We start from the raw sequence: 26,729 nt of genomic DNA on the forward strand, positions 1-26,729 counted from the left end.
TAATATAGAACAAGTAATGTCAATGCTAATATAAGATATATCTTAGCTGAAAGCAGAGAACACCAGAAAGCTGTTTACTTGTGTTTTATTGATAATGCATGAGTCATAATAACCTCTGGATAACCTTGAGAGACAGTTCACTGTGTCATTGAGAACCTGTCCATGGATCAAGATGCCGTTGTGTGAATAGAACAAGGGGATACTGCATGGATAAGATCAGGAAATGGTGTGTCAGGGTTGCATCCTCTCACCATACTTATTCACTCTGTACGCTGAGCAAATCATCAGAGAAGCTGGATTCCATGAAGAAGAATGTGGCATCAGGACTGGAACAAAGCTTATTAATAGCCTGCAGTATGCAGACGACATAACTTTTCTTGCTTACAGGGTGGAGGACCTGAAGCATTTGCTGATAAAAAGGTTTAAGTTGTCAAGGATTTTGTCTTGCTTGAATCCACCATCAATGCTCATGGAAGCAGCAGTCAAGCGATCAAAAGATGTATTGCATTAGTTAAATCTTTTGCACAAGACCTCTTTAGAGTATTGAAGAGCAAGGATGTTACTTTGAGAACTAAGGAGTGCCTGACCAATGCCATGGTATTCTCCATTGCCTCATATGCATGTGAAAGTTGGACATTGGATAAGAAAGACCAGAGAAGAATTGAATCATTTGAATTGTGGTGCTGGAGAAGAATACTGAAACTATCATGGACAGATAAATTTGTTTTGGAAGAAGTAAGACCAGACTCCTTCTTAGAGGCAAGGGTGGCAAGACTTTGTCTTACATCTTTTGAACATGTTTTCAGGAGAGACCAGTCCGTAGAGAAGGACATCATGTTTGGCAGAGTGGAAGGGCAGTGAACAAGAGGAAGGCCCTCAAGGATAAGGACTGGCACAGCAGCCGCAACAATGGGCACAGGCAGAGGAGCATTTGTGAGGGTGGTGCTGGACCATGCAGTGTTTCCTTCCATTGCACATCAAGCCACTTTAGGTTGGGGTGAACTCGATGGCACCTTAACAACCACACAACAACACCGCGCTCATGTGGACGTATTCGTGGATCAAGAGGCAGTTGTGTGAACAGAACAAGAGAATATTAGATGGTTTAAAATCAGGAAAGGATGGATGAACCTATGGAGATAGCAAGTAGAATAAGGGTTTTGAGGGGATGGGGGTTCTGGGGTGGAGAGGAGGGAAGGGGAGCTATGCCAAAGGGTCCATGCAGAAAAAGAATGTTGGGAACTAATTGTGGTAGCAAATGTACAATTCTGCTTGACGTGACTGAACGGTGGAATGATATAATGTGTGCATGTGTATATATTTAAAAATAAAATGAAAGCAGGAAAGGTATGTGTCAGGGTTGAATCCTCGCATCATATTTACTCAGCTTGTATGCCAAGCAAATAATCCGAGAAGCTGAAGAAGAGCGCATCATCAGAATTGGAGGGAGGCTTCTTACAGCCTGTCAAACGCAGATAGTGCAGCCTTGCTTGCTGAAATTGAGGACTTCAAGCACTTGCACTTGCAAGGACTGCAAACCTCAGTGTAGATTACAGCTCAATGTAAATATCAAAAGTCTAAACATACTTTCAAATTTTGAATGAATCACAAGCACTGATAAAATGTCCAAAGCTCTGACAACAGTGGACCCTCATTCCCACATGATAGTAATCATCTGCGGAGGAGAGGGAGCGGAGCTTTTAGAAAGCTCATGAACTTCCCATGTCCTTGGTCCCCACTTCTTAATGTCTTATTCTCATAAACGTTAGCATTACCTAACATCTGCAGTTATCATAATTTATGCTCGCTGTTACAGGAACCATGACCAAAACCCCAAATCATTGTTTTTAACTTAGATCACTTGAGTTGCTGACATTCTAATCAGGTTCTCACAATTCTCCCAGATTCCCAGGCAGAAATTTATATCATTTATGACTCTTTGTCTTCTCAAGAATCCATCATAGCCTTTCACAACATTCAAAATGCTTTGTTTTACACATCTCAATTGCTGCTTACTCATATGTTATATACTCTTCAGTTTCCACTTTTATTGCTGAAAGATCTCATTTTAGGTTCTTCTAACCACATCACTGTGCTAAAACAAGAGCTTGTTTTTCTTGTTGAAATCATGTTCTGAGTACATATAGGCCTCACGGATTGATAAAGTCCTTTCACCGATTGCATGATAATTTGACCTGTGGTTTACTCTCTGTTCCAGGGAAACTAGGGGGTGGAGAGGATTTCCACAACTGTATTGCTAAGCCTTGTTCATTGGGTTCAAAATAACCTCTGACTGGAGCATTGCACTTAGGCTCTGTAGAACTCTGAAACACCTCTACATATCAGAGCATGATTCTGTATCGAGCGCTTCTCAGAGGGCGGTGACTCTTAGAGTTGCGAGCCCTCTGCAGAGACCCGGGGGGCTGTTGCATGGCACTGTTTCATAGAACACTGCTCCTGTAGAGCTGGTCTGTCAAAACAGGGTAGCTTCTGCACCTGCCTGCTGTGAGTCTCCTTCCCTTCTCTCCCTGCACCTGAGCTGGCCCGTTGTGTTGAGCTATCAGATGTCTGAGAACGGGGATGCCAGATGTTGCCCTGTCTTTCTGAGGACTCGGGGTACTAGGAGGATGAGAAGGCAGCACCAGGATGCCCTGTGGCTGTCCAGTGAGTTGGAATCGAATGGGGTGAAGTCTGAGGAACATGTTCCTGGTGGAGAGTTGCAGAATCAAGTTACTAAATTCTCATCGCAGAACACTTTGAAAACCCTCAGTAGTGTGATCAAAGAAATTCAAAAATACAAATGATCACGATTCAATAATAAACCCAAAGCTAGCATAATTTGGTATATTTCTTTCTATTTCATAAGCCTATGTATATTTATTTCCATTCTTGCACATAGATATCATGCAGGACACCTGGGATTGACTTCTGACCAATGCACTTTATGTGCAGTCACCGACCGTCTGTCAGTGGAAGCTTGTGTGTTGCTAAAATGCAGAGCAGATTTCCCAAAGACACCATGACAGACCAGGAAGAAAGGCCTGGCAACCTGCTTCTGGGTCTCACCCAAGGAAGTCCTACAAAGCACGAAGTCCAGGTGATATGCGAGGATGGTGCAGGACTGGGCAGCATTTCGTTACATCGTGGATGGGGCCACCGTGAGTCACTGGCTTCCTCCACAGCCGCTGACTATTGAAGTATCCCTGTGACTGCACATTACATTTATATTCTGTATAGTTTCTTAAATGTCTCTTACTATTCAATATTCCTCAATGAAGAGTTTCCAATCTTAAGTGTTGAAAACAATCTTTCGTTGTTGTTGTTCCATGTTCTTGAGTCGTTTTCAATCCATAGTGGCCTTAGGCAGAGCAGAACGAAACACGCCCGGTCCTGCAACGTCCTCGCAGTTGCTGCCCTGCCTGCAGCGACTGTGCCATCAAGATGCTTGGGGAACTTTCCATCCGCTTCCGGAAAAATCCAAAACTCTTTAGTTTGCTACTAAAGAGCTCCCTCGACGGAGGTCTAATGATCTTCTTCACTGCCTTTGCTACTTCCTGCCTTCTCTGTCTCCTTCCAAACTCAGTCCCAATTTTATTGCTAACTGGACCTTTCTACATTTGCCCTGGGTTAAAACCACCTTTCCATCTTCCGAATGAACTATTTATTCACCACCGACATGTTTCTGAGTCATGATAGTTTAGATCTCTTTCCTATATTGGTTTTTACATTTGTATGTAGAAATGTTTCTACACTTGTTTCTACATGTGGATACAGTATCATTACAAACATCTTACCACCCTCCCCAGCGAGCTACGATGTCCCGAGGCCTCCCCAGAGTAGAAAGGGCACGGATGAAGGAAAGGTGTGACAAGCATGATTCCTCGGCATACCTGTTCTCCGTTGAGTGTTTGGAGAATCTGGACTCTCCCTCCTTCCATCCGGTAGACAATGACCTGGCCGGTGTGATTGTACCTCGGCTGCCCAGCGACATAGAGCACGTCTCCGGGCACGGTAGCGGAGTTCACGGTATAACCTACCAAAGAGAGATTCCAGATGGACTGCCTGGCCCCCTAGGTTCTGTGCATAGTAAATGAAGATGAATTTTAAATGGTGTGAAGAATCATTGTTATATTGAATCCCCTACCCCCACCACCCTAAATAAGACATGCCTTTTCAATGCACGGGGGAGTTTGTCCTGGTAGACGCTTGTAGTGTGTTCTTTGATTACCTACCATAACTGCTCTTACTTGAAGATGTGTCTTTCTTCCAACCTCGGTTTTTCATTAATTACAGGTGCATTTTTATAGCAATGATGACATAAGTAGACACGTACATAGGCACCCCACCACCATTGTGTACTGTAAACATTATAGTGCATTTTAGACACCTGCGTCGTCACTGACAGAGTGGTTCTGTGTCAGCAGTTTGAAGCCCCCAGCAGCTCCATGGAGAGAGATGGGCTTGCAACTTCGGCAACAAGTTACAGCCTCAGAGGCCCACAGGCCCGTTCAACCTGTCTGTCTGTCCTTCAGAGTCCCCAGGGCTCCGAATCACCTCCACGGCGTGCTACGGACTGCGCGTGGTGCCTTCATTATAGAAATCCACCGTTTGATAGCGTGAGAGGCAGCAAATGTGAAGCCTTTCCCTGAGATGCTTTGGAGCCTTGTTAATTTCCATTTTCATGGCTGAAGCTACTTCTGGGGTAAGGCATTGCTTTACCCCATTGCACGACCATTTCCTGATGAGTGCATATAGGTGCCTTTAAATTTTTGTTAACACATTTAAACATTCAGAGACAGCTTTAAGCATTCAATTTTTCCCCCTTTGGGGGGCTTTTTTTGAAGATACATATCAGGAAGAGATTACTGGATCAAATTTTTAATGGTTCTTGTGCTGTCTGGGGAATTGCTTCCAGAACATTTATACTGATTTATTCTATGAACAACACCTAAGAATGGGCTGGTTTCATGGAATTCTCCCTAATAGTGCGTGTCTTGACTATTTTCAAATTTGTGAACATTTTAGGTGTTAAACATAGTCTAACAATTGTGCCTCAAAGTGATTTTAATTGGTGTTTGTTTGATTACTAGTTAGATCTGCTATATTGTTATATGTTTGATCACATCTCTTTTTAATTGGGCTTCCATGGAAGTTTAAGTTGCATCTTTAATGCAGATTTTATGAGCAAAGAATTAGATTTATTCTTTGGGTTTCTGTTTTAGAGAATATAAACAACTCAATGGATGAAAATTGCTGCATACAGATTTTAATTCAGCAGCAAAAGAAGGTATTCTAATATTCAGACTTGTCTAAACAGAATGTAGGCTGTTTTTAAAGGTCATGAAATAGCACACAAGAAGAACGTACTGATTTTACTATAATGTAGTCAGTATTCTTCTAATGCTTTTGAATAAAAGGAACAGAGTTTTTTTTTAACTGAAACATGTTTCCCTTTGTTAGTTTAAAAGAAAAATAGGCTTACTTTATTATGTGAAGATTTTTTCTCACATTCTTATTTCTCCAACTTTATTTAATAAACATTTTTAAAAGATTATACATACTAGAATGTAACATGGTCATTTTCAAAAGTGTTATATTTTTATTTTTTCTAACTACATTATCGCTTACAAATAAATACTTAGGGTGCAGTTTATATATAAATAAAACAGAAAGGAAGAGTGCGCAAAATGAAAGCTGCTTTTCATTTCATGTTGCTCTCTTAAGAAATATAGAGATGGAATGGCATGAAAGTGTTAACAACAACAACAACAACAAATCCAAACTCACTGTCGTTAAGTCGATACCAACGCAGAGCAAGCCTAAAGGAGCGGATAGACCTGCCCCTGGTGTTTCTGAGATGGGACTCTTTAGAGACATGGAAAGCCCCATCTTTCTCCTGCTGGTGGTTTCAAACTGCTGATCTTCCTGTTAACAGTCCAAGGAGTAGCCAGGAGGTGACCAGGGATTCGTGAGAGTGTTGTTAGGTTCCATTGAGTCGGTGGTGATGCATAGCAACCTCATGCACAACGTCTTTATTGGGATCCCATTAAACTCTCCAAACCAAATCCCAGAGTTGGTTTCTGACTCATATCAATCCTGTAGGACAGAGTAGAACCACCTCTTGGGTTTCTAAGACTTTAAGTCTGTATGTGAGCAGACAGCCTGATCTTTTCCCACAGAGCAAATAGTAGGTTGAACTGCTGATCTTCTGCTTAGCAGCCCAACACATAGCCCATGATACCATGAAGATGTCTTTCAATCCATCTAATTGCCGATCTTCCTTTGTTGGTGCCCCTCTACTTTACCAAGCATGGTGTTCTTTTCCAGGGACTAGTTGCTCCTGATCCCATGCCCCAAGTACATGAGACAAAGTCTCACTATCCTTGCTTCTAAGGAGCATTCTGGCTATACTGCTCCCAAGACAGATTATCTTGTTCTTTTGGTAGTTTGTGTTATTTCCAATATTCTTCTCCAACATCTGAATTGACATGCATAGATTCTTCTTCAGTCTTCCGGTCAGTGTACAACTTTCACATTCAAAATACCATGACTTGGGTCAGGCACACCTTAATCCTCAAAGTAATGTTCTTGCTTTTCAATACTCTAAGGAGGTCTGCTCCAGTAGATCTGCCTAATGAAACCCGTCTTTTGACTTCCTGACTGCTACTTTGATGCGCTCGACTATGGATCTAAGAAAGAAGAAATCCCTGACAACTTCAATCTTTTCTTCATTTATCCTGATGGTACCCATTGGTCCGCTTGTGAGCATTCTGGTCTCTTTTACATTAGGTTGTAATCTATAACAAAGGCTGCAATCCTTGATCTTCATCACCAAGTTCTTCAAATCCTCCTCACTTTCAGCATGCAAGATTGAGTCTTCTGCATATCACAGGTTGTTAATAAACATTCTTCTAATTCTGATGATGCATTCTTCATCATATAATTCAGTTTCTCTGATTATCTGATCAGCACACGGGTTGAGTAAATATGGTGAAACTAGTCAATCCTGACACACACTTTCCTTATTTTAAACCATGCCGTATTCCTTGTTCTGTTAGCCCAACTGCCTGTTGACCTCATGTATACAGGTCCTCCCACATGGGCACAATGGAGTGCTCTGCAGTTCTCATTCTTCTCAAGGCTACGTATAGTTTGTGATGAGGTCAAGTGCCTTGGCATCATCAACGTAACACAAATAAACATTTTTCTGCGGTTCTCTGATTTTAGCCAAGATTCATCTGACATCAGCAATGATATCCATTGTTCCACATCCTCTTCTGAATCTAACCTGAACTTCTGGCAGCTCTCTGTCACTGTACTGCTGCACCAGTTGTTGTGTTATCTTTGAAAATTTTCATGTGGATGTGATAGCAATGATATTGTTCTATAATTTGTACATTTTGTTAGATGAGTACCTTTCTTTGGAATGTATACAAATATGGATCTCTTCCTGTTAGTTGGCCAAGTAGCTCTCTTCCTAATCTTTTGATACAGATGAGTGGTTGCTTTCCGTACCCCATCAGCTATTTGAAACAATCCAATTGGTATTCTATCAATTCCTGAGCCCTTGTTTATGGCTAATGCTTTCAGTGCGACTTAGACTTCCTTCCTTCAATACCATTGGTTTTTGATCATATGCCACCTCTTGAAAGGGTTGATTTTATCATTACCCTACTTTAGGAATTAGAAAATTGAAGCTATAAATGTGGAATATATTTGAGAGCAGAATCAGAAAACAAATTCAAGTCTTGGTTGCCTCAGAGCCAACTCTGAGTGTGCACCCAATTTCATATATAATCACTGTGCCGTTAGTATCAGCAACTCTAAGATGATTATATTGTACCGCACAAGAGCTCTTCAAAGTGTTGAAGAGCAATGATGTCACTTTGAGGACTGACTCAAGCAATGCTATTTTCAATTGCAACATATAAATGTTAAAGTTGGACAGAAAATAAGGAAGACTGAGGAAGAAATGATGCACTTGAATCATGGCGTTGGCAAAGAATACTGAAAGCATCATGGACTGCCAGAAGAACAAACACGCCTGTCTTAGATGAACTGCAGTCAGAATGTCCCTGAGACAGAAGGCAGCAGAACTTTGTCCCCCTCCATTTGGATCAGTTGGAGAGACGAGGCCCGAGGAAAGGACTTCACGCTTGGTAGAAGGTCAGTGAAAGCGGAGCCCTCAATGAGATGGGTTAACAACAGTGTTTGCAATCCAGGGCTCCAACATAACAACAACTGTGAGCATGGTGCAGGACCAGGCAGTGCCTTGTTTGGCTGTTATGATGTCACTGTGAGTTGAAACTGACTTGACAGCACCTAACAATGCTACATTAAGTCCACTTGACAGCACCTAACAATGCTACATTAAGTCAACTTGACAGCACCTAACAATGCTACATTAAGTCGATTTACCATTTATTTAATTTTCTCATATCGCTAGACATTTGCAATTATGTGAACATCCCATCAGAAATAAAATTTTGCTTCCCTTGGCATTCTTATATATTTGAATTTTTCATTGGCTATATCTTCCACAAGTGGAATGGCTAAGGCAACGGTTCTCAATCTGTGGTTCACGACCCCTTTGGGGGTCAAACAATCCTTTCACAGGGGTTGCCTAATTCATAATAGTAGCAAAATAACAGTTATGAAGTAGCAATGAAAATAATTTTATAGTTGGGGGTCACTACAACATGAGGAACTGTATTAAAGGGTCGTGGCATGAGGAAGGTTGAGAACCACTGTTCTAAAGCAATGTGCATTGGGCACTTTCATTGTTTTACATGTAAATTGTCAAATGAATTCCCTAAAATTTTCTAATTCACTTATATACCACCAATTATATATGAGGGCAAACACTATAAAACTGGGTTAGAAACCTACGGGGTTACATTGGTTTTTGATTTCAAGATGCATCACATATGGCAGGCTCAAGGAATGTTTAGAAGTTATCTAATTTAACCTCTTATTTTGGTTTTAGGTATTCTTTAGTGATTGTTTAATTATCTGTCTCATTAAAAAAGCACACTCCTCCAAGCAAAGCTGATCTGCTTTATATATGCCATCCTCAAGTTACAATTCAATGTCAGCTGTCTCACAGGTACTCAGAGTTTGAGAGTTACATTCCAAATCAACCCAGAATCAGCAGCTTAGGGGTGGCGACATGAACACTGGTGTAAGAATCAAGAGCCCAAGATTAAAATGTCAGACTTGTCCCAAGTAGCGGTGACATAATTGTTCAATTGCTCAGATCCTTAATTTGAAAAATTGGATGTTTGACTCTATGGTCTTTGAGATAGTTTATTGTGTCAGCCTGGCCGATAAACACAAGTGGGATTAACTGAAGGGCGGAGAAATAAATGGCTCGGTGAGCCTCGCCTTTCTTGTCTCTTGCTCTTTGATCATTGGGCCAGTGTGCGACTGCCTTGCTTGTTCTGTGCCTCAATTTACAGGCTACACTACCTGTGGGACACCTAGCCTGTGGACTGTGTCGCTGTAAGTTGAGGTCCCTTTAAGGCATCTCTGGAGCTGGGGAATGGCTCTCTCCATATATAGAGAAAGATCTGGCAGCAGACTAGACTTGAAGGACTGCTAGTGTCTCACAACTCTCTATCACTGGAGTGAGTTGCACTAAGCCATTTCTAGTGCTTTATAATTTAACTGTTCATTTCTTGTATTATATATTTATCTGTATATGATTTAACAGTTCATTTCTTGTTATATATCTAATTATCTTTATAAATAAATATATTAAATTATCAGCAATTTGGTTTTATCTCTCTAGAGAACCCTGTCTAACACACTCTCTAAGATCTTTTAATGATAAAATTCTCCATGAATTTTAAGCCCCACCCTTGTATTTCACATTACCATCACAGTCTTCCAAATTAAACATGGGATATACACTTTATTTTGAACATCAACTTGTTAAAGCTTTGGCTCCTTGCCCAGACATCATGTGGTGTGTAGAAGGGAACCGGTCCAGATCTATGTTCTCTATGCTATCATTTACTGGAACATCTTGTCACTTTCTCTTTGTAACGTGTGGTGTTTATAACAATGCTTATAATAAGCCTAGATATTGTCTGCCTGAGGCAGAATAGATAGGGATTTTGTGGGAAAGAGATCAAACTTTGATTTAGGCAGTTCCCTGCCATTATATTTTTCTCTCACTGCCATCGAATTAATGCTCACTCATAGCAAACCCGTGTGCGATTCCAAGACTAACTGTTAATGGGAGGAGAAAGCTCTATCTTTCTCCCACGGAGCTGCTGGTGGTTTCGGACTGGCAACCATGTGGCTCGCAGGCCAGTGCCTACTTTACTCATCTGAAACATACAGGTCTTTTATACTAAAGCCCTGTGGCCTCTGCAGCTTTCATATGGAGGTAGGAGATAGAGAGGTAGCAGTGTAGAGCCTGCCAGACAGAATCTTATCACCTTCCTCTCAAGATAGAAAGGAACTGGGGGAGGGGGAAAGAAGCCTTGCCTCCAGCACAGGAAGCAGAAGGCCAACGTGTTAAAGTGTGGACGTCACACAGTCACAGATTTGTCTGGATGTTCATTGCCGTGTCTGCTAAGCCAAGCACAATGGCCAGGGAGAGGAGGAGGCACCTCAACACCATTTATTGAGTGAATAAAGAGTTGGGAAAAGACCAGAGGGTCTTTTCCATCCTAACTCTCCTTCCCTCTTATAATCCTCACCTACTTGTTATTGTTGTTAGGTGCCGTCGACTACATGGATTCTAGCAAACTATGGCTCACTCTTTACTGAGATCTTATTGAAGTGACGGGAGGCCTGGTGCTGTGGTGGTTACACAGGGTGCTGCAAACCGGAAGGCCGGCAGTTCTGTGGGAGATAGAAGAGACTTCCAACTCCCATAAAGAGTTATAGTCTTAGAAACTCACAGGGACAGTTCTACTCTATTCCACAGGGTCTCTGGGAGACAGATTTGACTCAATAGCAGTGAGTTTTTTTCACAGGATGAAGCAGAGACCCCAACATGCCTTAGGCAGCTCCCAGTCTGATATAGATCCAGGCTCCCCATACCAAACAAGTTCTTAGACAATAAGATGACCGCATATCCCTAGGTTTAAGTTCAGTATTTCTCTGATTGTGAACAAAGCTATTCAAGATGAACCAGCATACCAGAAAGAACTCAAACATTTGCTTTCCAAGATTAGGACTCAGAAAAGCAATCCATTTTGGTGATTGATTTTTAAAGGCATTGAGGCCCCTGGTCGGCAGGAAAGCAGCAGAGCCAAGCTTGCTTTTTCTTCTATGATTTCCTGCCTACCCGGCCCAATGCTTTTCTCAAAATCAAAGTGAATATGAGGCTCCAAGAGAGATCAGAAAGTGCATGGATCAGCCTACATAATTTCCTGAGTGGCATAACCCTTCTTAGAAAGAAATAACTCCCACACTCTAAAATCTTGACCAACTAAGGCTGCTCAAATTCCTGAAAACAGTCCTGTCAAATCCTCAGCATTGAGAAGTTTCTTCTCTATCAGGGACCTTCCACATGGTTGGATCCCTGTTTAGGTAATGCAAATATTCCTAAAGATCAGCAAAGCACCAATTATAAACAAAACACACAACCACTTCCTACGGAGCTTTGGGAGTCTAGTGGGTCACATGTTGGGCTGCAAACTGCAAGATCAGCTGTTCAAAATCACGAGCCACTTCATGGGTCATCGATGAAGCTTTTGCCCTCATGAAGATTGAGAGTCTCAGAAACCCACAGGAGCAGTTCTCAGAGGAGGGCTCTGAGGGGGCATCCACTCAATGGCAGTGAGCTTGGTGGTTTTTGAGTTTGTCATCATACCCAAGCCTTACCTAAGTAAGAAGCAAGTGGCTCATTCTTTTTGGTCGCCTCAACATTGAAGGTCATGTTCTGGGGAATGATGAGTTGATTAGCCTTCTGCATGACAACTGTCCCATTCCAATCATAGGCTCCTACTGCTCCAAGCATGACCCAATCCTGACAATCAAATAGAGAAAGAAACCATATCTCCTAAGAAACAGTCAGAGCAGACATTTCTATACCATTATGTATGAAGTAAGTACTGTTTAAAGTGATTTTTATATTTTTAAGTCAGACAGTCATTATGATAATCCTATAGGCTTACAAATACCACTACAGTCACCCCCCATTTTTTTGAAAACAAAAAGAAATGCTCTAGCTAGTCAGGCAATGGCATGATGAAATAGTCATAGTCCTTTGCAAGAACCTTCACCTGTTCTCTTCCATCATCACGTTCATGTTAGTTGCCCTGGAGTTGTGTGCAGAATAGAGATCTCCTCTATAGGGTTTCCAGGCTCGGGCAGGGGCGGGTTCGAACTGCTCCCCTTTTGGCCCGTAGTGGAGCCCTTCACCATGTGTGCTAGCCGTCTGCCCCATCAATGACACATGATAAATTTGTTAAAATTTGTGTTTCAGCTTTACTCTGGGTACCATGAACCGCAGGTCCTATGCATCCAGATCATGATTTTAGCATGCCCCTGGAATCGGTGGTAACTATGAAAACCATACATTTCACACCTTTATGCAGAACTTTGGAATGAAATAATGACCATAAATCCTCACACTTTGCAATATGTGCAATAGCATGTTTCCCTGACAAAGAGCTCTCAACATGCCATTTTCCTATTTATCTTAGAAAACATCCCCATACACTGCTCAAGCCACGCATTGCCAGCTGTGTTTGTAATGCTGACACCTGGTGGTTAGTTTTAGGAGAGAACACCTAGCCCGAAGCCATTTCACTTCCACAGAGTGGTGAACGTACCTGTGAATAATGAGCACTGAAGCCAGTCTGAGACATTTCCATTTCGAATGAAGCTGCTGATTGATCAGCCGTAGCTACAAAACAGGAAAATCATCATGAGCAACAAGCCAGATTTTTGAGGACACTGCTGACTTCCAGTAGACAGAGACCTGGCCTGGTGTGTAGTCTTAATCCACCCAAACTTCTAATGTCTTTAAGGGCCCACATGTTTCCCTGCAAAGTCCCTATGAGGGGCTGGGTAGAGGTCAGAGAGGGGAATGGAAGGCCACAGCCAAGTGCATCTCAGAGTCCTGCTTGTTATTGTCTTCACATTTGCTGGAAGGACTCCGAGGTCTCCATGCAGCTTGTTTGTCTTATATTGTAGCAGACTTGTGGATCCTAGGGTGTTTTGGATCCAAGGAGTTAGAGGTTCAGTGCTGTAAAAAACCACCGGACCACCCTGGAGACCCAGCTGAGACCTTGGACTAAACTTATCTAATAGGTTATAGGACTGAAAACATTCCACCCACAGATTGAAGAGCTCATTTGTCCTCTCCCAACCCCACCCCATCCAGGAATTCCATTAGGTAGTAACTAAGTTAGAGACTTGGATTGCAGTTGCCCTCGTAGCTCACTGTGGGACTGACTTTTATATCAGAGGAAACTTTTAGACCGGGGTTTTATATATATATGTATGTACACATGGATGCTCAATTAAAATATTTGTCACCCATTTTAAAGCTACTGAAATGCAGAGATGACCTGAAGTGTTCAAAGGAAGTCTTCTCTCTAGAATAAGGTGAACAGATTTTAATATTGGTAAAGCAGGACACCATTGATAAAACTCATATCCTGGCAAAATAGCCACATGGCAGCCGAAAACTGCGTACCCTAGCTTGTCATGAATTCTTTCCAAAAATCGGGACTTTTTAAAAATGCTGTGGGACGTGGGAAAAAACTGTTAAAAATTGGGACTGTCCCACCAAAAGCAGGATGTTTGGTCCCCTTGCTCTAGAATGACTTTCAAAATATGCACAACTACCAAGCCACAAACTCATCAGGGGGTTGACAAGAAAGTTAATTTATTTGAATCCACTAAGGCATTGCTGATTTCTTCAGCCTTACAGATATGTTAAAAATAGTGCCTGGTTTTAAGAATGTAAGTCTGACTTCTCACTGAGGTCTGAGAATCATCAAATTTGTGACATGATACTGTTCACTGTGTCCCTGTGGGGTGAGGGAAGAGAAAACAGTTTGTCCTGGGCTACTAATCAAAGGGTTTGGAGTTTGGACCCAGCCAGGCGTGCCACAGAAGAAAGGCCTGGTGATCTACTTCTATAAAGATTAAATCCAAGAAGACTCTACACAGGGCTGCACTGAGTCAGAGTCAACTCAATGGCAATGGGTTGAGGTGTGTGTGTGTATGTGTGTGTGTTTACTGGCAGGCTTTTGTTGAAAAATATTTTAGAAAGGCCATTTTATAGAATGAGATTAATTTGGACGAGCACTCAAGAATTTAGATATATCATTTCAGCCACAGGTTAAATGCTCTTTAACTTAAATGACCAACATATACTTTAATTTAAACATATGTAAATCTACAATGCTTGTGGGTGCTTTTTCACACATCTTTGCAAGACCAACAATGAAAACCCTAACAGCAGTCACCAAAAATCTACAGGAAGCACCTGGTCTACTCAGACTCAGGTGCTGCTACTTTCAGCTGAGAGCAGAGAGGAGGGATTCAGATGGTAGTCTGTCTGCTGAGACAGTCTGAAGGTAAGAGCCCTTTGTTAACACCTCCCTCAACTGTTCCTGGTTGCTGGGACAATGGCAGACCCTTGTTTAGGATTCTGAGCACCACTCCCAATGCATGGTGAGCCAGGGAAACCATTTCTGGAGTAGAACTGAGCTCCCGGGGGCTCCTAGCTGTCACCCCAGTTTCTTAGCAGCCAGGGGACACTCTAAAGAGCACAGTGCCACCCTGATACACATGGGGTTGCCATGAATCAGAATCAAGTCCACGGAAGTTAGTACAAACATGCCCTTATCTTTCCATTCCATTTTTCCGTGAATTCTTGAAGCTCCCTTATACATAGTAATGGGAAGTAGAGATGTGTCAAGTAGTAAGAAAATGAAGCCTTTTCTGATGTGAAAAACATCAGACATAATCTCCTCTAAAAGCGTTCTTAGTTAGCCCTGGAAAGGTAGCAACAAAATCACAGAAGACACTTTTCCACGGTGACATTTCTAATGGGAAAAAGCATTTATTGTAAAACGTGGAGACACCTGAGAGTGTGTGGGCACTACAATGGGCTAGCTGTAAGTCATGCTATAGTGAGGCCAGGAAAAATGTGGAAATGTTATCTAAGGCAAGTTGATATCCTCTCCCCCCAGAGCTGACAGGGCCTTTTCCTCCCGTCACTCACCTGAGATTTTGAAAGGAGGCTGTACAATATATAGCTAGCCAATGTTATCAGGTAATTTTTGTTCTTTTGAAGGGTCTTTACAGATTGTTTCCATCATCGTTTGGCTCATGCTATTAAAAGTTAAAAGTCCACTGTTTTGGATGATCTTATATGTATTTTCCTTAAACCCAGCCAAGTTCATTTTCTAGTAAACTATCGAGAGATGAAAGCCACATAAAAGTGACTTGTACACAGATCATGGGACAGCTGGGTTCTTCAGGAGCAGCTGCAACTTCACATGCTCAACAATTTGAGTGCTGTGTTTCGAAAGGCAGAGGGAAAAGGCACCAGAGCCAAGGGAGCCAGACAATTCAGTGTGGTCCTCAGCATCTCTGGATCAAACTTTATATTCTCCAGGTGCAACTTAGCCAGGAAATCCACAGGCTAAGCCATAACCAGCTCTTTGGAATTGGAAGAGAATAACGTGGACTGGAAACGATGATAAACGATCAGAATGCACTGCATGTAACAATCCCAAACTTAACCCACTGCGGCCAAGTGGATCCCAGCTCCTGGAGACCCTGTGTGTGGCAGCGAAGAACTGCTCCACGAGATTTTCTCGGTTAGAGGCTCAGCAGAAGGAAATCTCCAGGCCTTTGATCAACAGAACTACTGGGTGCTGTAGATCCACTGCCCTCTCGGTTAGTCATCTAGTGTAAATGGTTTCTACCCCATAAAAAGGGTATCTTACAAAATGTAGATTTCATTTTCAGATTGTGTGTGTGAAAAAGAAAAAAAAATCATTCTCGTGGATCACGGTCAAAAAACTCTGAAAGCCATTCTTCTGCGTCGCTTTCTTTCATTTCTATACTCTACATTTTGGTAGCCTGTGCCTGGGAACCACTTTTTTCCCTGGCAACTCCAGGACAATGAGCCATCTTTCCCCCCAGGTTTGCCTCCTTCTGTTTTACCTCTTTGTTTCTTACTATTGGGTCAGAACAGAGAGACTGAGAGGAGCTTGTTTACACTTCTATTTCTAAGTTGCAACCCCCACCCCTACTCCCATTGGTCAGTGCATCTCCACCAGGTCAAAGTGTGAACTGGATTCAGAAGGAGCACAAAGTCGGTACATCTCTCTGGTCAGTTCTCCTGCTGACAGGGCAGGAAAGGGGGTATGTCCCACGAGAGTCCAGCACTCAAAAGCTATGAAGAACTGTGCCAACTTGCCTGGAATACCAGCTCCAAAGGGTTATTGTCAGGAAAAGTCCAGTCCCAAAGTCATGTGTTCCTAGAAATCCCTCCCTAACGAAATGGGAGGCTGCCAGGTTCCATCACCCTGAATAGCTAGTTGCCATTTAAAAATCAAAGGAGAAAAGTCTGCAAAGCAGTAGAATGGTTTTTTTAAAAAAATAACAAACAAACAAACAGAATGAACTGATGGGACTTGAGTCAAAGTTCCAGGAAGTCCTTTAAAGCTGGTGAGGAGCAAAACGTGGAGAAAATAAAATGACGCAGATGCTATTTCCTAAAGACACTGCCACAGAAACCAAGAAAGAAACAATGAAACAAACACCACCAGGGACCTAACGCTAGGGTCTTCGTTTTCGAAACCTGGTTCATGGAAAAGGAACACAACACGGAGTGTGTGTGTGTGGGGGCGGTTTGTCCTTGCACTTCGGCATGGACCATTGTCAGCTCTCACATCAGCACTGCTGTGGCCTTACAGAGAGAGCTTCCAGTGAGCACAGTGTCATATGAAGTAGCCATCTCCCTGACGGATTTATATAAAAGGCCATTGTTCCGTGCTGGCTGTGGTTCAGGGTGAAAATGCATTAGCGATGTGATCAGAATAAATACTGAGAACCCGTTACATCAAGTTTGAATTATAGAGTGGACATAGATGAAGAGAAATAGTCATACCTTCCAGGGCAAATATTCTTTCTCCTAGAGCTTCGACAATATTGACTAGGGCCAATTCATCAGACACGTTGAAGAAATGCTTTTCTGTGGGCTCGCTTGCAATTGATTTTATTTCCTCCACAAGATTCTCGGTGCTTCGATTTCCTCGGTTATAGCTGCCAAGAATCTAAGACATAGCAAAAATGGCAAGGATATATTTTAAATTCTCAGTGCTAAGTAAGGACTTAGTCCAATAACAGAGTGTATAGTACCCTAGTATAATGCAATTTTTATGTACTCCCACAATCTTGGAAGAGCACCAGTAGACTCCCTGGTATTAACTGCTGCATAAACACTGCAATTGGTTTAGGAAAATAAGAAGACTAATTTTGTACATGTGCAAAAGTTCTCCTCTTGCATTCCTGCACTCCTGTTTATTAACAGCTGTTTCTGTAAAATCTGACAGTTCAAAAATAACATTGAATGTCTTTGATAGCATTCCAGCCGGTGACATCACCTTTTGTTGGCGTAAGCAGTTAGGCAGGGAAATGCTTACCCTTCCAGAGGGCAGCTCCTCCAGCAAACCTCAGCGACGGGGAGTTCCAGGCACACATTTTAAACATGGATATTGCACTCAGTAGTAACTAGTCTAGAAAATGCATAATTGGGACATTTCTGTTGGAAAGAAAAAGCTAAAGACACTCTTTGGAATGTTTTTTGATATTCAGAACTTATTCTCCTGTAGGATGTCCTGACTTTAGGTAAGAGGGGCTACAGAAGGACTTTAAAAATTCCAACAGACTACAATAATTCAATTTCTGGCTAATTTTCTGAAAAACAAATGCCGATAGCTGCTCGGGATTCTACTGGAGTGGAGGCCACTGGCCCTTTCCCCACTTGAGCTGAGTGACGTGGGAAGGAATGAGTGCAGCAGACACAAGAGGAGTGTGCAGAGAAGCAGTGAAAACCCAAGGGCCACTTGCTGTTATGATATTTCACAAATACTTTGTCCTATCTGTAAAAGATTGTTTTTAAAGTTCTTCTTAAACTGGAACATCTCACTGCATCTGGAATGTCCACAACCAGAGTAAACATGGAAAAAGCTGGAGAGATTCCGAGCACTTGTGGCCACCTCAATCCTTTGCTCTCCGCCTGGGGTTCCTCTCTGAACACACTGCTGGGCTCCCTTTCTGCCGCTGCTTTGATGTATGTGATTTTCTTGTAGATTGCCACCAATTCTGCATTCGAGAGCAGCCTTTGGCTCCTGATTGAATTTTCAAATTTATCCTACAGTTCATAGGATACCGTGCATTGAAAAATCACCATCTTCCTTTCTGGTTCCTCTTTATCATATTCTAGATTCATTATCAGGTTGCAGAGTAGCTTCCACTTCATTGAAATTCAGATAAGAAAGAGTTGTAAAGCCTTTGGGCCATGCATGATGCTGATTTATGATGAATATTTTCAGACACAGTGCAATGTATAAGAGGACATAGATATAGTTCAATGGAGAAAGTGCGCGTGATATTTTTCATTTGATTTTTTAAAAGTTTTATTGGCATATAATTCACATAACATACAATTCAATCATATTAAAGAGAGTTGTACAATCATCATTACAGTCAATTTTAGAACATCTTTTTCCTTCCTCAACTTACAGTTATTAGCGCCTCATTTCTCCCCAAACTACCTTGCCATAACCCCAAGAAACAATTGATCCAGTCACTATCTCTATAGATGTACAATCCTGGATTTCATATACCGAAAAAGACAAGAGAAACAGACAATGGGAGTTGTTGTTGGGTTGGGGGTCATGAAGTCGATTCTGACTTATGGTAAGTCTACGTCACAGAGTAGAAGCGTTTCATGGGATTTTCTTCACTGGCATGTTATGGAAGCAGATCACCGGGTCCTTTCTTCTGTGGAACCTTTTACTGGGTCGAATTGTCAGTCTTTAGTTAGCAACTGAGCGCTCCAAGTCCCCAGATGTCCCACAGGGAGAAAGAGAAGGCTGTCTGCTCCCATGAAGATTTACAGCCTCAGAAATGCTATGCAAGGTCACTAGAGTTCCAGTTCTGTAGTTATCACTCACTCACTGCCATCAGGGCGATGCCAACTCAGAGTGCCCTCTAGCACAGGGTAGAACTGCTCCTGTGAGTTTCTGAAACTGCACCTCTCTCAGGACTGTTTACAAAAGTAGAAACTTCGCTCCTCTCCCCAGGAGTGGTTGGTAACACAGGAGAACAGCCCAATGTGTAATGGTTAAGCTTTGGGGCTCACAGTAAGCCAAACCAGTTGTCCTCAAATCAATTGTTACTCATCTTTACCCTTTGTGTTTCAGAGTAGAACTGCACCCAATAGCATTTTCAATGACTGTGGGCTTTGATATGTAGATTACTAAGCTTTTTTTTTTTTTTTTTAGCTAAGGTGCCCCAGGGCCTGTAAGAAAATATAAAACAAAAGACTTCCCAGGAGTCGCTGAGACCAACATAGTTGTGTTATCAATGAAATACATGTAGAAAATAATGCATTTTGAGGCTTCACTCAAGGGTTTGATAGCTTGTAAAAACATTAATTTCTAGAAGATACAAGAGACACAAAATAAGACTTCTAAATTGTTCCCATCCCAATCAATACAAAGAAGTCTCACTAAATACAAATATGCCAAGCTTGGACATTTGGTATTTTAAAATAGTTACCAGAAGTGTACATTTATAATTGAAGGTCCCATTGAGACGATGTGTCAAAAGTAAAGTCTATAATTTACTTACAGATAGGACAGTGTCTTTTGTGTCTAAATAAATGACATTTTTACTCCTCTTATTTTCATTTGAGCAGTATACTTGTCACATACTTCCCAGCCATTACACTCGAATATTAGATTCCGCATTCATAATGTCAGACCAGACTCTGGGTGCTAATTGTGTCTCATACCCTAAGTGATGGAAGCAGAGCCCCTGTGAGAACCTCAGAACAGCTCAGCACCTTCACTTGATCTGAAGCTGACACAGGGTTACCCTTAAATACCGTGCCCGCGCCCCACCAAATGCATCTCCTTCTGTTCAAGACCAAATGTTGGGCAAAAAGGATGGAATAGAAGGACTATTGGATATTCGTGGGAAACTAACACTGAGGGAAATAGAACTGGGACTTTTCCCTGACTGGTTCAGAGGGAATCTGGAAGACTTATTCCATGGTAGGAAGACCGCCACTCTGGTAGTTGGAGATATAATCCAAGTACATTTTGCGGTAGTCTATCATTTCCACAGTTTCTCCCCTTAAAGCTGTGCTGCCTTAAAGTGAGCAAATGGTTGCTTCTATCTCTCTATAGAAGCACACATTCCTATTTGCTCTATTTCTGCCTGCCAATCTCTCACCCAAGAGATCTAACAGATTCAAATTGCTTACCATAAGCCTGAATTTTTGGCTATATTAATTTGGTCATTAAATTTGCCTCGACAGCTTTCAGTGTATAGAAAGTAACCACTTCACCCCTGTGGCTCTTTTGAATTTTATATATAAAACAAAAGGAGGAATTGTGAGATAAAAAATACTTTTCCCCAGCATTGTCTCCGCCAAAAGATATGCCAAATATTAGAGGCTGTTTGCCAGCAAGTGGTGGGCGGTCAGATGCTTGGAGATATACTTCCTGAAGGCATTCAGACTGGGCCATTATAGGTGGGGTTCACACCCTACAGATAATGGTTTCCAGGGAGACCCAGAGAACAGGTCAAACCTGCTCAGTGACATCCAAAGTTAGGCTGCCATCCTGTATCTAGGATCTGCCCAACTTGTCACATGTATACCCTTAATCCCTCTTCTTCCCATAGCATGTGTACCCCTAGACTGTCCCCTCCCATTACTGTATTACCTATAGTACAACCCCTTCAGGTGACATATGCCTTTACCTGTAATTAGGGGGCTTGCATGCCCCGCAAAGATATATAAGCCTTGGTTAGTAATAAAAAGCGCTCTCCCTCATCCTGGCTCTCTCCTATTGGCTCTCCCCAGTCCTCACTCCCCTGTTCCCTTTCCCCTTGTCCTCCTCCCCCTCCCCTTCTCTCCTTCCCTCCGGTCTCTCAGTCTCTCTCTCCACGTGGACCACCAAGTGAGGCTGAGGTGAGCATGCTACTATGAAATGTGTCTGATTCCATTATTTCAATCTCTCTTCTATCTCTCATGCTCTCTATGACTTTACTATAATCTTTACTTATTATCGCTGTACAATTGCACCTATCAAACCCGCGATTAATTGTAGGGGGCTGGCCTCTCCCCCACAGATACTGGGTCATGTCCAGCATGAAGGGACCTCCAGAAATACCTAAAATTAATCTTCTTTTGCTATATAACAAAGGGGGAATGATTTTCAACAAAGCACTATATTTCCTAGTGTCACAAAGTAAAAATAATTGCTTCACTGGTGAAAAGGAATATGAATTGGGGAAAAAACAAAACAAAATTTCCTAAGTAAAATGTCTCTACACATGTTTATTTACTCCACGTCAAAGAATAATTTGATAATAAGTCACTTTAAGACCAAGAAAGAAACTTAGGATTTTACAAAGATTGATGCAGTAATAGACTTGGACTTCCTTTTGAGCAGAGAGTAGGGAAAATGTGGAGTATCACCTAAGAGCCCAACAAAAGCAAGCATAACGATGGAAAGGCAGGACTTCTTGAACAGGTAGCCACATATAATGTACAGCGCAGAAGCCATCCAAAAGGAAGAAGTCACTAGTAGATGCTTCCTTTCCAGTGGGGTAGCCGAACCTTGTTAAAATTGATGGTGACTCACCTGGTTCACAGCCTGTGTCTACAGTGCCCTGATGTCCGTCTGTACGTTGGCTGGGGAATGGGAAAATTATGGAACATCTGACCTCTACTTGTCTGAGACAAACTGGGAACGCACTGGTTTTGCATATGGAAGAGGCTAGTCTTACATTCAAATCTTGTGACTTTCATTTGGACAGTACCTCTGATTTAAAGCTGGACCATACCATATCATTCTCAACAACATGGGGGATCAAATTAGATGGTAGGAGAGGTTATACAATATATGTAGTGAAAAATACTTGACAAAAGGTAATTAATAGAAGGAACAGGAAGAGGAAGGAGAGAACTCACGAGACCATGTGCAATGTCTTCACAGTTTGCACCCCAAACGAAAAAGAAGATATCACAGCCAGAAGCCATCCCTGTTAAAGCCCAGTTACGTTGGTTAGGGTAAGTGGTGGGTGGACAGACATTGTTCCAGGACTTACTCATAGAGCAATCTCTCATTTTCTTTCCGTGGTATAAAGTGCCCTTTACTGTGCACGTGTTTGATAAGGAAGTCACACTGACTGAATGCAGGAAAACCATTATATGTAATATCTGATTATTATTTATTACAAACAAAAAAGAACTATTGGTCATGCAATGGGTTAGGTGCCGGCTGCTAACTGCAAGGTTGGCAGTTCAAACCTAACAGTCACTCTGGAAGACAAAATTCAAGCTACTGTTCCTGTAAAAATTTAGTCTTAGGAACTCAAAGGAGCAGTTTTTCCTTGCTCTGTAGGGTCGCTGTGTGTCAGAATCTACTTGGTGACAGTGGGTTTGGGGTTTTGTAAAATAAAAAATATTGCGTTGAAACATTTTTGGCTGAAGTCTTGAAGTTCTGAATATTTTGCTCCATCACTTAATGAAAAAAAAATTAATAGGACCGAGAAGGCTCCTCTTCCCCCACAATGAAGATACAAACTATGGAATTCATGGAATTGAGTGGAGGGATTTGCAAAAGAAGGCTGGATACAGATGGGGTTGAGAAATAGGTTAGAATTTACACTAAGGAGGAAATCACTGAACATTTCTGAGTGAAAGGACCACCCAATTTGTCCCTAGCATCCATTTCAGGACTGAAATACTATAATTTTGTGACCGGACGATTGCCAAGTCCTTGAGCTGAGGGTACTTGAAGAAGAAGAGTTACTGCTTGCCTAGTCTGCACGGTCCTGCGTGTTTTCACCACCAGTATCTCGTTGATTCTTCATCACTCACGCGCACGCACAGATACAGAACAAATGCTTTTACAGATGAAGATGCTAAAGCTCACTGAATTAAAAACTGTTCCGTGGACACAGTTAGCAAAACACCGAACCAAATTCACTACCATTGCATCAAGGCCGACTCGTAGCTCCCCCCTGTGGGTTTCTGAGACTGTTGATAGCAGTAGAAAGCCCAGATTGGCTCTGGCAAAAGCAGAACCGCACACCCATCCTTCTGGCTCTAAAAGATACTGTCCTCCACGACCTTACCCTCCTCTTAGCACTTCTCACTTTTGGGTTCTTTGTGGACTATTACACATAAAGAAACCTTGTTTGTGTCTTGGTGCTAGTGTCTCTTGAGTGCAACCGAGAAGGGTGAGGCAGGAGCATTGCGGAACTCTCGAAGGAGCGTGTGGAGACCAGTGCAGACAGCCAGTCAGCACCATTGAACTAACTGTAGCAGAAGGGAGAAGTGGGAGCCTAGGAAGGAGCAGCCCAGGGGAGCTGTCCCATGTTGAGCTAAGGTGTGGAATCTGAAGACTTGGCCCCCAGAAATGAACAGAACCAGTTTAGACCAACCCAGGTGTTACCAACTATAACCACAGTTAATAATATTATCTAACCCACATTGTCTTGAAGCTTTATCAGAGGAGGGCCCCAAATTCTTGCACTTGTTGGGAATGAAGGGACATGTGGCCTGATCACAATTTGTCCCCATTTAAATGACAACTAGTTAGATATGAATCCTTTTCCCCGCTAACTTTTTCATCACGTCTTGTAAATGGAGGTTATTAGCTTTCTCAAACCAGCTCTTGCATTTCCTCTTGGGTGTCAGGCTTCTGTGCTGCAGCAATCTGGTTTACTCCCAGGGAATTCTTCCTTAGCATGTCCTAACTCACACAGAGCCGAGTCATGTGGCTTTGCCGTGCCTCAGTGATCCCCTTCTTTTTTTTTTTATTAATCAATTTATTGGGGCTCATACAATTCATCACAATACACAGATCAATTTTGTAAAGCACATCTATACATTTGTTGCCCTCATCATTCCCAAAATTCTCTTGCCTCTTGGGTTCCCGGAATCAGCTCATTTCCCCCCCCCACCTTCCCTTCCTCCTCCCCTTTCCCCCATGCACCCTTAATAATTTATAAATTTGGTACAGTATAGTAATAATGAAACTCACAACCTTCCTCTAGTTCTTAAACGCTTCCTCCCCCCGACTACCAGGACCCCAGTTTCGCCTTGCAGACCTGGTTAGACCAGATGATGCACAGCGGTACAGATGGGAGTTGGACGCGCAGGGAATCTAGGACGGAAGAACCTCTCAGGACCGGGGGTGACAGTGGCGATACCAGGAGGGAAAGGGGAGGTAGTAAGGGGGAATGGATCACAGGGAGCCACATATGGCCTCCTCTCTGGGGGACGGGCAGCAGTGGGGTGGGTGAGGGGAGGCGCCGGACAGTGTAATATAAGATCCCCTTCTTAAGACAGAGAACTATGAGCGTCCCTCCTCTCTCTCGATGCCAGAAGGAACCAAAGGAGAACGCAGAACATGGTGTTGTTGCTAGATGCTATCGGGTTGGTTCTGACCAACAGTGACAACAGAAGGAAGCGCTGCCTGGTGCTGTGTCACCCTCACAATGGTCCCTGTGCTTGAGTCCCTGATGGCCGCCACTGGGTCAGCCCGTCTCCTTGAGGACCCTCCTCTTTGATGCTCCTAACAATGTCCTTCTCTTAGGACTGGTGGTTCCTGACAATATTTCCAAACAATATAAGGCAAAATCTTGCCTCTAAGGAGCACTCTGCTCATAATTCTTCCAAGAGAGATGTGTTTGTCTGTTTAGAAGTCCCTGGTACTTCGAACATTCTTTGGCTGCACCACAATTCAAACACATCAATGCTTCTTTTGTCTTCCTTCTTCAAAGTCCAACTTTGACATGCATATGAAGCAACAGAGAACACCATGACTTGGGTCAGGCGCACCTTAGTCCTCAAAGTAACATCCTTGATCTTCAATACTCTAAAGATGTGCTTGCAATTGTACAATTCTACTTGATATGATTGAAATATGGAATGATATGTTTTTTTTGTTTGCTTTTAATCATTTTATTGAGGGCTCGTACAACTCTTATCACAATCCATGCATCCATCCATTGTGTCAAGCACATTTGTACATTTGTTGCCATCATCATTCTCAAAACACGATAGGACGTGTTATATGTATTAAATCCCAGCTAATAAAAAGAAAAGAAAAAAGAGAATCAGAGAAAAAAGGGGAAACAATACTCTAGAGGTCTTATGCAGCAGATTTGCCCCGTGCAGTGTGTCTTTTCATCTCTTGACAGCTGCTTCCATGAGCATTGATTGTGGAGCCAAGTAAGACAAGATATTGAAAATCTCTACCGTTTCTCCATTTATTATGATGTTACCTACTCGTCCTGTTGGGAGGATTTTGGTCTTCTTTATACTGAGTTTTAATCCATACCGAAGGCTGCTCTCCTCGATCTTCATCAGCAAGGGACTCAAGCCCTCCTCACTTTCAGCAAGCAAGGTTGTGTCATCTGTCTATCACAGGTTAATAATAAACCTTTTCCCAATCCTGATGCTTCATTTGTCTTCATATAATCCAGATTCTCGGATGATTTTTCTCAGCATACATATTGAATAAGTATATATAGAGGATACGACCCTAAAGCACACTCTTCCTTATTTTAAACCATGCAATATACCCTTGTTCTGTTTGAACCGCCAGCTGTATTTGGCCAAGGATTTAATTAAGTCACCCCTCATGTGATGCTCCTTCTCTCAGGTGAGGCATGTGATGTTAGCTGGTCTTGATGATTTGGTCGTTCCCAGGAAGCCTGTAGGCTGGATAGCCCACCCTTCTTCAGGGCAACGGCTCTACCCTCCAGACTCTGGGTATTTGTCGTGCTCTCTGGATTCTGCACCTTTCAAAACACTGGAATGGTGATTCTTCTCTTTTGACTTTAAGAGCCCCATTTTCATAGTCTAGCAGAATGGTAATCTTAAAAATTGTTCTTGTCCTTTAAAACCTGTTCAACACTTTTTGACTTTGGAATACTGTCCCCTCATCTTTGGGCAGTGGGTCTCCCCAGCTCCCTGGGTACTTGTAAATGGCAAAAGTGAGTAGGTGAAGAGCTGATTTTTTGAAACGTAGAAGGCTGTGGTGCTAATCTTTGAATGCCCAGAGGATGCAACTCCCACACTTTGAGACCTCCGAGTCTGTGGCCTATCTTTTTAGACCAAGGCAACTCTGTTTTCTGCAGAGTTTTCAGCTTCTGCTTCCTCATTCCTCGCTGTGCTAGGCTGAGCTGACTAGAGAAACACTTTCAGTTACACTCATATATGTGTAAGAAAGAGCTTTATATTAAGAAGTAATTTTATATTAGCAAAACATCCCAGCCCAGTACATATCAAGTCCATAAGCCCAATACTAGTCCATAAGTCTAATACTAGTCCATACATCCCTCTTCAGACTCATGCAACCACAAGCAATGATGCAAAATGCAGGAAGATCACTGGCCAGTGCGTGTTAAGTCTTGTGGATCCAATGGTGGCAGATGCATTTCCAGGGCTCTGGCAGGTCTCCAAGTGATTCGATGGCAGG

General features: G+C 42.4%; 1 protein-coding gene across 1 annotated transcript in view; it reads right to left on the reverse strand.

Annotated features, from left to right (window-relative positions):
- The window catches only part of ITGA1 (integrin subunit alpha 1), a 140,596-nt gene that overhangs the window by 57,861 nt on the left and 56,006 nt on the right, over nt 1-26,729 (reverse strand). The window contains exons 9-12 of the mRNA XM_045285243.1: nt 17,102-17,267; nt 12,795-12,868; nt 11,842-11,986; nt 3,891-4,033 (exon numbers count right to left, since the gene is read on the reverse strand). Coding sequence (XP_045141178.1) covers nt 3,891-4,033; nt 11,842-11,986; nt 12,795-12,868; nt 17,102-17,267 — 528 coding nt within the window. The remainder of the gene's footprint in view (nt 1-3,890; nt 4,034-11,841; nt 11,987-12,794; nt 12,869-17,101; nt 17,268-26,729) is intronic.

This window comes from Echinops telfairi, unplaced genomic scaffold (genome assembly GCF_000313985.2).
Source record: "Echinops telfairi isolate 266 unplaced genomic scaffold, ASM31398v2 ScPeMD7_7469;HRSCAF=8507_1, whole genome shotgun sequence".
Taxonomy (NCBI): Eukaryota; Metazoa; Chordata; class Mammalia; order Afrosoricida; family Tenrecidae; genus Echinops; species Echinops telfairi.